The sequence below is a fragment of the Columba livia genome, chromosome 4, assembly GCF_036013475.1.
Source record: "Columba livia isolate bColLiv1 breed racing homer chromosome 4, bColLiv1.pat.W.v2, whole genome shotgun sequence".
NCBI lineage: Eukaryota > Metazoa > Chordata > Aves > Columbiformes > Columbidae > Columba > Columba livia.
The window spans coordinates 45,981,432-45,993,546 of record NC_088605.1 but is presented as its reverse complement, the minus strand read 5'-3'; the positions used below and the strand labels follow the sequence as shown (position 1 = coordinate 45,993,546).

At 38.9% G+C, this 12,115-nt stretch overlaps 1 protein-coding gene across 1 annotated transcript in view; it reads right to left on the bottom strand.

Moving 5' to 3' along the window:
* DCHS2 (dachsous cadherin-related 2) overlaps positions 1–12,115 on the bottom strand; it is a 121,479-nt gene that overhangs the window by 31,939 nt on the left and 77,425 nt on the right. The window contains exons 8-10 of the mRNA XM_065061488.1: positions 7,603–7,760; positions 5,736–6,573; positions 4,558–4,797 (exon numbers count right to left, since the gene is read on the bottom strand). Of these exons, the coding sequence (XP_064917560.1) occupies positions 4,558–4,797; positions 5,736–6,573; positions 7,603–7,760 (1,236 nt within the window). The remainder of the gene's footprint in view (positions 1–4,557; positions 4,798–5,735; positions 6,574–7,602; positions 7,761–12,115) is intronic.

The window sequence follows — 12,115 nt, the reverse complement described above, 5'->3', positions numbered from 1 at the left end:
TGAGCAGACAGGTATCTATGTCCCATCAAGACACACAGGGTAGGTCTCTCCTAGTTGTCTTCAACAGAAAAGCTAATTTGGTGAACATTCCCAGAGCAAATCTCAGGCCTTTTAGAGAGCTCTCACTTGTAGCCAGTCTCTGAAGAGATACTGCTTGGTTTTATAAAGTCATGCAAGATTTCCAAGGAAGAAGGCTAAAGATTTTCCCTCCCTCAAAGGTTTTCTGAATGCAAATTCCATCCAGTTCCTAATTAGACCTATCATCTCTATACAGTACAGGAATATTAGTCTTCCTGTCTTTCTGTAGAAAATAGTAGGCTAAAACTGTACAGGTCTTCAAAAACCTTTATTTCAAAGTTGTCTGTTTGAATTGAACAAGAAATGTGACTCCACATTCTTACCTATCATGGTCATAATTTCTTTCATATTTTTTCTGGTTTCAGCACCCTCCTGAGGGAAGTAAAATGTAATCTCCATCACATTCATATTATTAACTTTAATGAGTTTTATCCTACATCATACTTGAAGGGCTTATACTATTAGGCTCTTGTTTTTTGTTTTTTGGTTTTTTTTTTCTGTTTTTTTAAGTTTCATTTAAGCATTCTGTTTTTTTCAACCAACAATCAGTCTTTTAGTAGCATAGGGACAGTTAGTGCACTTGGAAAGCTCCAGTACTCCTAGTCATACTAAAACTGCTGTTCAGAGTTAAACACTGCCTATTTGTTCTCATCTGCTGCAGTAACAAACCAGACAATCTGCACTGGAGTTGGTGGGGAATCACCAGTTCAAGACAAGAAACAATGTGTACAGTTTTTAGCGCCCGTGACTTCATTTGCCTTTGAATAGCTTCACTAAATAGCTGACAACTACTGATATTTTATTAAAATAATTATTACTTTAAAGGCATTTACACCTAAACTGAGTCAAAGGATGGACATATTGGTACAATGCACAAGGAAAATTAATTTCAGAAATCCTTCTGTCTTTCCAGAAGAAAGAAGAAAAATCACAGCAGTAAAGATAATCAAGGAGGATGTCTTGAAAATGTAGGACTACTAACATACACTATCTGATCTGTCCATATTTGATACCATTCAACTACATTTTAAAAAGTATTCACAGCTGTCTGCATTTATCTATCCTTAATTACCAGTATGCTACAGATGGGAAAAAAGACCCATGACACCACAGGGCTGACATTAACTATTAGCCTTCGGTCTCCTGCAACTGAACTGCTTCAACCCAGCACCTTCACTGGCAGATTTCACAATGGACATTATTCACAAACAGTACTGAAAAGCCATGTGGATGCCATCCAAGTTGACTATTCACACATTATTGAAATTAAAACTTTTAACCCTTAAACCACACAGATATGTCACACCTTAATTACATTTATTTCCCAAGTACTTACTGCCTCCTTGCTCATATCCAGCTGCTAGGAGCATGTACCTAGCAGCAGGAGAAAGTTGCACACCCTGGCCAGGAGAAGCATGATGAACCTATGCATTCACCAGGCACAGCAGCTGACACATTTTCACTTGATCCATTCTGTTGGTTAATTATTCAGTAGTGCTAGTCACATTTTGGGTGCTGAAATTACAAACTGAAATGAGAAACTATTTCTCCTGTGTATTATGAGCTGGAAGAGGAGTTAAGTCCCTTCCTTTCCACAGGCAAGTGGAAGGGACCCCTTCCCCCACAGACCGAACAGCAGGATGGGTGTTTGCTACCTGAGCTGCAGCCAGGGAAAAGCTTCAGCCTGTTTCTCCTGTCCCCACCACAGCACCAGCAGCCCCATCCTCCCAGGTGCTGCCACAGCTTCTCTGAAGCAGCAGGCATGGCATTACACTATGAACATGTCTACTACCAACACTAGCAAATAAGCAATGGGAACAGATGTCCCCCTGTGCCAAATCTAGGCTCAAGTCTCATTTTTATAATACTAGTGTTGCTAAGACCATGATAAGCCAAGAATATGAGCAAGACGAAATGTCCAGTGAATGGCAGTAAGCTCTGTCTCACAACTCTAAGTCAGTGGTCCCTATTAACCTTCTGAGAGTTTTCTCCTGAGGCTCCAGACATAACTGCTGAACCACAGATATGCACATCAGCTTAAAAGAAGACCTCGACAACTGATAGCTCAGTTCATTCAGACCTTCTGCCAAGACACATCTCAAGGCAGACCCCTGACTCATCTTAAACACTCTGCAGGTATCTGCTCTCTTGTGCATTTGTTCCCACCATTTATTTATATTACATGTGTCTTTACACGTGTATTTACTTGCACTGCACCGTCAGATGTTGGCCTTGGAGTGGGTGGAGAGCTCCCACTATGTAAGAGGACTTTGAGAAAGCAAGGCGACAGAGAGATGCAATAAGTGCAGCTCTTGTAATGTGCTGGAGGGAGTCTGCCAAGCAAGAAGCTTCATGGATATCCACAAGGAAGGAAAATCATTACAAGCAAAAATTTAAGCAGAAAGACTTTTTGAACTGGAAGCAAGCTTAAAGCTTGGGTCAGACACAAAGAAGGTGGATGGCTGCTTGCTTTCGCTCTTTGCAGAGAATGAAGTAGAAAGACAAATAAAACAAAAAGTTGATGATTGCTGCAACTGTCAGTAAAAATGATTCCTCCCTGTGGTCAGTCAGGGAACATACGAAGTGGAAAAAAAAAGTTCTGTGATGGGAGGAAAGTCCTCCACTGAGACGATGCAAATACTATTGGGATGTTAACTGCAGTTTAAAGAGCACATAAAAACAATGTAAAAAATGTTATGTAGAAAATAAAGAACATCATGAGCGGAGTCATCTTATTCAAAAATTCCATTCCAAAAATGTAACAAAAGTAAGTATCATTATATTTATATTACTCCTTTATAAATCCTATTTTCTTACATTATGAGCATCACTTCTGTATTTTTTTTAACAATACTGTAACATGCATATGATATGGGGCCAAATAATGAAAATGTGAGAAAAAGACCAAACAGAAGGACTGTGGTTACTGGAAAATGTACTTAAAAAAGAAAAAAAGGCAGGAAGGAACCATCAGCCACAATACTGCTCCAGCCCCAAGTGTCCACACAGGCAGGTGCACACTGAGCCACCCAGTGCACTTGGAATGCTCTTCCACACCACCCTGCCAAGTCACCTCTGCTCCCTTCTCCAAATGGCTCCCAAAACTTCCCTTCTGCTGTATTTCCTACAAGATGTGCAGCAAATAAATACAAGGGATGGGGAAAGGAGGGAGAAGTATTCAAGGAAATACCCACTTAATTATCTATTATCTTGGAACATTTTACTTCAAATTCTCTCTTTTTTTCATAGCGTGATCCACAAAGGAAAGAAAACAATTGCAATAGTGAGGTAGATACAGGGCTGGAATGCAATGTTGCTCAGATGTCGTGAAGATTTTCATAGACAGGGCTACCCACACATTCCTAATTTCTAAATACTTTACAAATTTGTGGAGAAATGGCTCTTCTATATAGCACCTCTATTGAGATGCATATTTCACATAAGCCTTTTGTAAACAATACTTGCTCTACATTAAAATGGCAGATTTTACTGTATACAGAACATGATTTTGCTAACAATACCTATTTTTTTGAAAGCACAACCTTAAACAATTCTAAAGATGCGCAGGAAGTGAACTCATGGTAAAGATAAAGTCATTCAGAGAGCTGACACAAACTTTGGACTAATTGCAGCAGTATCTTCATATTTAATTCTCTTTCCAGATTTTGTCTTTATTGCAGACCACAGACTCTGTGTAACTGCTTGATGTTACAACAGCTGAAGGTAAGATTCTCTCCAGCACACAGGCTACCAGTAACATCGTAGGCATTTTAGATATTTCAAAAGAAAAGGTAGCTGGAGAACTGGAGGGAATTTTTTTGTTGCTTAGCAAAGACAAAGATAGGTCCTTGACTGTGATTCATAGAGCATGTGAACCACCCGCCTAATTCATCCATTCTGCCTATGTTTGAAAAGCAGTGCATCAACATTTTTATGTACATAAAATCACATTTGAAATCCCAAGCGGCTTCCATGATCCCTTCACAGCTCAACTATCTGGAAAATCTGGGATGACAGTGCCACTGTCTGGTCGGAACAGATTAGTGCATATTTGCCGATTCTGTTACAAATCCAGGCCCCTTGCCTAGCGAACTGTTTTAAAACTATTTTAAACGCTCCGACTGAGAACAACAGAATGTTAAAATATTAAAGTTAACTGAGTTGAGCTTTGTTTGCTGATTTATAACCAGAGTATATCTTCATCACATGAAGACTAGAGTACACTGAGCTACTCTGCATCATCTAAGCACACATTTGACACAGTCAAAGCTGAAGCTAGGCCAACACACAAGTCAGAATAACTCCAAGCCCTGAATAAAGGTTGAAGGTCTAATCTAACAGCCATGTTTTAGGACTCAAAACTCCTATCTTACCTTGGGGAAAGTACCAATGGCTGTACACACAAGCACAGCAGGCAGCAAGATTTGATCTGTCTACTATGATCCACAAATAAATTAATAGTGAAAGGCCAGAAATCACCTGCATCTCTGTCCACAGCTTCCACCTTTACAACAAACTCCCCTGGATCTCGGTTTTCATGAACTGCAGTCTTGTAAAGTTGCTTCAGAAATATTGGGGTCTCATCATTCACATCAAGAACAAGGATGGTTAGAACCTGTGTGGCAGAGAGAGCTGGGCTGCCGTCATCAAGAGCCATCACTGTCAAAATGTAGCGCTCCTGAATCTCACGGTCCAGAAGCTGGGTTGTAATTAAGAGTCCTATTATAAAGAAAGAAGGTATTAAAAGAAGTATTCTGTTCCTAGTTGTTCCAGCATTCACAGCTTCAATGTAGCATCACCGTGCATGCTGTGCCACTGCTGCAAGACTTCCAGACTTCAGTCAATCATCATTAGTGATATCCTTTAGAGTGCTAGCTGGCCCAGAAATACTCATTTTGATATCAAGGGAAATTGTTATTCATGGAATATTCCAGTGCAGTCCAGAGATTCCTTTTTATTTAACTTTGAGCTTAACTTTTAAACTCTATTTCAATTAAATATTTGGTTGTTTTGTGGGGGTTTTTTTGCATATAAGTTATGCAAATAGGAACTCAGCTCTATCATGTAGTGGATTCAAAATCAGAATAAGAACCAGAAAATATTGCAATAGGATGAGCTTTGCACTTGTGTGCAGATGGTATAATAGTTACAGAACTCATTCAGGAACCAGAGAGTTTCAGAGTGCTGAAGAATTACATTCATCAGCACTCTGAGTCCCCATTGAGTATGTTCCCCCAACACTGTAATGCACATTCCTTGATCTTGACTTCACCTTTCTTTGTACATACACATAACAACATATCTGTGTGCACATGCTTTAAGTATGCACCATGCAAAAATCAGAGTGAAGTATTTCGATGCACACACTTTCTTCCCCCATTCCATAACATGCTGTTGGAAGGTAATCCAGTACATCTGCACAACACAGTAGAGTCATGCAGAACTTTCTGAGCTGAGTTTCACTGAGCTTGCCTACTGTATGCAGTACTGTCACGCTCATGTGGTGCTTTCTCTGAGGTAACCAACCCTGAGGATGGTAAATCATCTGGGCAGACTATCATCATAATGTGGTACTTCAGTATTGCATTGTATGTCCTCCCAAATATTACCATGAGAAGCACACCAGAAGAAACTCAAGAGAACAGAAGTTACAGTACCTGTGATTTTATCCAATACAAATGCTTTGTTTTCATTGCCTGAAAGAATGTGGTATGTAACTTGACCATTTCTTCCCTCATCAGGATCCTTTGCAACTATGCGATGCACAAGGAAGCCCACCTCCACATCCTCCATGACACAGGAAAGAGGCGAAGATGTAAAACTGGGACTGTTGTCATTGGTATCCAAAATAACAATTTTCGCAGTCAGGGAGTCAAGCCTGCGATCAGTCAGATTTATTGCCTGGTCTGTGGCAGACACTGTAAGGATCACAGAGCGAGTAATCTCCCTGTCTAGTGGCAAAGCTGTGGTCAAGGTGCCATATGAAGGGTGAATAAGAAAAGGATTTTCACCCACGTTACTCATTTCCAGGGAATATTCTATTTTGCTGTTCAGAAAACTGCCATCTCCATCTTTTGCATTGAATGTGTAAACCAGAGTGCCAACAGGTACATTTTCCTCTATGCCAATCACTATGAAGTCATCTCGAAAACACGGAGAATGGTCATTCTGATCTTCTACATCAATACTTAGGAAGACAGTGTTATTTTGTGGAGGATTATTATGAAAATCCTTTATAATAACTTGCAAGAGGAAATGTGAAGCTGTTTCATAGTCAAGTTCTTTGGAAAGAAAAAGGTCTCCTGTCAGGCTATCTATTTCAAAATGAACATCATCATCTTTAGCAATACTGAAATGCAGTTTCCTCTTAGTTGTGAGATGATTATCAGGCCACTTCAGAGAATTCAACACTTGCGCAGGTTTCAAATTTTCAGGTATGACAAAGTGCTTGAAATCATGAGAGAAGACAGATCTCCTGTTGGTAAGTGGGATTACCTGCAACAAAAGCACAAAGACTGCAATGTTTCTCCATTTTTATCATGAACAGTGCAACGAAAATTGTTTTCCTTAATTGAGAATTTAATCATTTATTATTTGTGACTATATTTATCCTAAGTTTGCCTCAAATACAGAAAACAAACCTCTGTAAGAATTCAGATAGTCCTTTGACCAGTCATTCCATAACTCTGTCCTGCATTTGCACATTAGAAAAAAAGGAAGAAGAGTGCCTCTCACTCTCTGAATCACAGGGGGCCAAAGACAGAAGACCTGACCCCTGCTATCTATGCCCCTACTCTGCAGCACTTCAACTGTCTTTCTACATAAGACACCACCACAGCGACAGAAGTGACAAAGAATGCACGATACATTATGCAATTTGCCAAATACAAAAAAGTAGCTTGTGCTGATGAAAACAGCCACCTCAGTGACATTCAGCCTGTGATGAAGGAGCACACAGGTGGCCTGGACAAAGCAGCCCTGCTGCGGCTGGATGAACAGCAGGTGGCTGGCTGCGCACATGCTGGATTTCACACTCCCATGCAGAGCAGCCCTGCATGAACCAGCACAAAGGAATGAACTATCTTTCCAGCGGGTTACAGAGACAGAAAAAAGAAATAACACAGTGGAGAAAAAAAAAAAAAAAAAGAAAGAAAAAAAGTACTTTGAGAGATATTCCAGCTTCTTTCTCCCTCACTTTCAGTCCCTCCTGATATTTGCTTTTCATTCTGGCTATGTGGATGTTTTCTTTTCCAGTGTTCATAATGACCTCTTAGTAGAGCGTTAACATCATCTATTTGCCAGACAACCCAGAATGCTGTTGTGTATTCTTGGCAAATCAAAATGAGTCCACCTTCTGATTTCCGCCCTCAACAGAAAAATAACTAAAGAACATGAGACAAAGTGTTTATAATTTTGAACTTCTTCCATTCTTCAGTTTATTTCCCTAGCTTTTCTCCAAATTGTTTTTTCAAATGGACTAAGTTTATAATATATTTTTTCTATCTGTACAAAATAAAAAAGTACCTGGATGTAAACAGTAGCATGTCCTTGAAGTGAAGGCATCCCCTGGTCCCTGGCTGTGACCATCATTCTGTAGTCTGATCTCTCAGCATGTGACAGAGACCGGGTTGTTCTTAACTCCCCACTGACAGCGTCAATCTGGAAGCATCCTATATCCTCTTCTGTGGGTAAAACCAGCTAAGTTATTGCAGATCTCTTCAGCTGGCCCCCATAATACTGAACGTTGTAGGTAACAGTTAGAAAGAATAAGACCCAAAGGAAAGGGAACCTGCTGAACTCATTTGGACCTCTCTGACTCACGTGATTTACCTTTTCTTCCTTCATCAAGTACATCGTTACTACAAACCACTTACTCTGGATTTAGAAAGCTAAAGCAAGAAACGCTATGGAGTATGAAATCAACTGCTCACTTCTGTACTGACGTTGCTCACATCAATGGTGTGTGCATCAGGAGAGCAGCAGCAGCCACCTCAGGATTGCTACTCCTGTCTCCAACACAAGTGGGCAGGCAGGGCCAGAGAAAAAAATAAGTCTTAGTCTCCGAACTAGCATGAAGGGTCACATAAGTGGTGCTGGGCACACAGCTGGTTCTTGTCCCTCATAGACTATGGGTCAGCACAGAGCCCGATCTATCCCTAAAACAACATAACTGTAGTGATGCTGCCTGTCCTACCTGTGCTCTGAACCGGAAGCTAACTCAGGGCATAGCTAAAAATCTTATGGTAAGTTGTAGCAGAGTAAAATGTGAATATTGGAAATTATGTTTTCATCCTTCGACAAGGACTAGGTGCATTCTAGTAACAAGCAAGTTCTAGTTAATATTACTACTAGTAATATTATACAGTATTATCATATTATACTTATTCTCGAGTAGCAAAGAAAAATTCTACCACAGAAGATTAAATAACTTAGTTGTGATTTCTCCTCCATTGTCAAGGAATGCTATACAAACTGCTCTCCAATACTACACGGTATACGTTACTACATATGAAAAATCAAATTTGTCATAACTACTTGTCTCTTAAAACAGTATGTAAACAACTTTTTTTCTACATGAATTTTAATAAGGTGTGCTAGTGGGTTAAACAAAGTCATGCAGCATAACGGCTGCTATTATAACAGGGAACTGTGATAAAAATAAATTCAGTGCAGATGTAGTACATAAAACATCCATAAAGAACTGTATTTCCATAGGCATCTAAGTGAGCATGAAGCTGTTTATGTTCTATAAACCTGCACATGTAAATTAGTTAGCTGCACATATAGATGTTCATTTTTGTACCCAATTACCTTACCTATAACCGTAAAATATTTTCATCTGCAGAATTTGAACAAACATTGAGCAGGCTAGTCAGAAAAATGAGTTTTCACAACCAACAAATAGGAGGTTTTTTCCAATATTGTTCTGCTATTTTTGACTGTCTATATATAGGTTTCTAATGTTCCATGAGTCCCTTCTGGGTTGACTCTTGCAGTCTGGAACGTAACAAGGAAATTGCTAACAAAAGGAAACAATAGGTAAAGACAATTACATTGAATGAGACAGTCCTACATTCTGCATTTTTCATTATAGTTTCAAAATATTAATGCTGCTCTATTACTACTTTCTTAAATAGGTTTGGTTACTTTCCTGATTTAGGTCCCAACAGCATGTCTACATTCACAGATATGTTATTTTGTTCCATATAATGTTTCATGACACAAAATCCCAGAGGCAGAGGAGATATGAAAACAGAACACATAATGTGAATTGCATGCATATATTTTGCTAAAACTGACTTTTAAATTAACTGATAGGGAGAACTAAGAAGAAAAATGGTAAAGAGAAGTATACAAAAACTATTCCCTTAATTTTTCTACCAAAATGGGGCTACAGTTACCAAACTGAACCAAAAATTTAAAAATAGTTTAAAAGAAAAAAAATCAGAGAATAAAAACATTGCAAGTACATAATTGTAATCTGAGCAGGAGGGTATGAGGATTCACCCTCACTTGCTTAGTCAGTACCTCTTAGCATAAAGAACGATACTTGTTTTTCTGTTTCAAGTAGCAGAATGTAGCTAAGTTCAACAGAAAAAGGTGTCACTCCACAGAGCTTCTGAAGGGTTGAAGTGTATTTGACAGGAGAAAGGAATGGTCAAAATCTACATTTTAAAAAAAAATTAAAGAGAGCTGGTCAGAAAATAAATTACCAATAATGTTATTCACTAGAGACTACAGTTCAACTAAAATCCAAATATTGCATGAAATGGTCAGTTTTCTGTGTGTCTTGCTGGTGATAAAAGTCATTGAAAAGTCTGATAATGTTGGAAAGAGATACTGTATAAAACTAGAACCTCTTGGTACTTCCATTTTGAAAGTGTGTCTCTTTTTTATATTTTCATCTGGTACTGCACTATGAAGACAGAAAAATTGAAATTCCTATTTTTCTGGTATTTTTATCAGCCTATTTTTTAATTTATTCACGGACAATTTCAAAATGTAGTAATCTCATTCCAAATCAGAAAAAAAACTTCAAGAAATAAAACCTTATTAAATTGATTTCTTTTAATCTACAGAGACACTAATCAAACTTTTACAATATATTTTGTAGCTAAAGCAATTCCTTCCATTTGTGAATTTCAAAAGCCTACCTAAAGACAGATTTTGCTTTTCAACTGATTTAGGAGGTCACATGTACTAAGAGAAGAGACAGACCACCTTTGAATATTTTGCCCGAGGTTACCAAGGGCACACAGATGTGAGTGATAGCATGCTCACTTTCTATTATAAATGCACTCCAATCCTCCTCCTCATTCTTTTGGAAGTTCAAAGTGAGGAATAAGGGAAAAGGTTGTTCTAAGTTTTACACCTAAAAAGCATGTCAGTTGTCGCTCTAAAAGCTTGTGCCCCCTGCACTTCTAGAAACTTTTACTCAGCTTTCAGCTCCCTAAGTCCACTGTATTAGGCAACTGCTGCTTATATCATACACCCAAAAGATGTCCCTTTTTGTAGGAAAAGGAAGAAAGTATAAGAGACATGGATAAGAAAGAAAGAAATTGAGAAGAACAGATGAAGCATGGAAAAGAAAAAATCTTAAATCTCAATAACTAGACTCTAATGTCTCCAGTCTCTTCTTATGCTTGCAACCCTAACCTAATCTTTTAATAAACAGATACCCCTTTTCACTTAAATTTTCCACCTCTGCATTGACCAACCTGTTGACTAGGCTATAATTTATGTTAAGTTCTCCAAAGCCCAGGCACTTACTCAACTCTGTGCTCTCAAAAATAATCACAGAAACTGCAGGTTTGGACAAAAAGGATGAGCTGAGAAACCCCAGGCAACATTTGGCTGTCAACTTTAGCAGAACATTCAGGCCTTCCAGGGACTGCCATTCAGGCAAACAGCCCAGAAAGCAGACAGAAAATTAACACTAGAGTTTTCTCAGATATTTGTGACCTCAGTATGCAGTGATAGTTAGCTACATATTTTTACCTACTTTCCTGTAGAACTGATATTTCCTAAGTTTTAAAATACATAGTGCCTTGAACATCACATGCTCCTTTGAGATGAAAGAAAAGTTGTTTCAGGTATCAGAAAAGGGGAAGGCAGTGCCATGGCTCCCAAAGAGCTTGAACATCACAGGGTTGCTGCAGAAATGCAGCCCTCTGCATGTCTAGGAATGCTCCCTGCATGCTACTTGCAAATCACTCTGGAGAACAAGTACTTGCCCACAGACGCACATGCAACACTTGCCAATTTGTGTGTGTTAGCAGCATAAAATAGGCTTCTCCTACCACTCTGGTAGTGAAGTGTTAATGTATCAGCAGAATTGGTCCAAATGTAACTGTAAAAGCCTCTGCTTTGCCAGTGCCAGTCTTAACACGTAAAGCAATAGTTTATGACGCACTATAAATGCAGGCTAATTTTTGTTACAAATGCTAACCTGTAACCTACCAATAATCACAGAGAAGGGCAGGCAAATCACTACACAATTGCCAGCATCACTGAGGGACAGTAAACACAGCTGAGATTCACCTCCCTCTGAATTTGGTTACTCTTTCAGTGATAACGCAGAAGTGGAGGTATGGCTATATTATCATGCATTTCCATACACGTGAATGTTTAAGGGGAATTTGTTTTTCTGGGAAGAAAGAAGGGCATTTTGAAGGAAGCACTTTTCCTCTGGAGGCTAAAATTAATCTCTTCTGTAAATCTCATAGTTCTTTTACAGATTTTTCCTTACATAATTTGTTGGCGTTTGTCATTATCCCTCTTGCATCCCTTGATATATTGCTGCTATATTGGCAATTCTTTAAGGTCTCAAGAATATTGAAAATTACCCAGTGACACTTACAACGTGAACAGCTGACACTGACACTCCTATCTCTTATTCCTGTGGCAGTCCCTCATCTGCTGAAAAGAGCACTACTCTGAATGAAGTCCTCCAACTAACCTGATGCCTTTGTGTTTAACAAATATGGCTGTAAATCAGATCATATTTCTTCTTCATATTTCAGTACTGAACAATGTC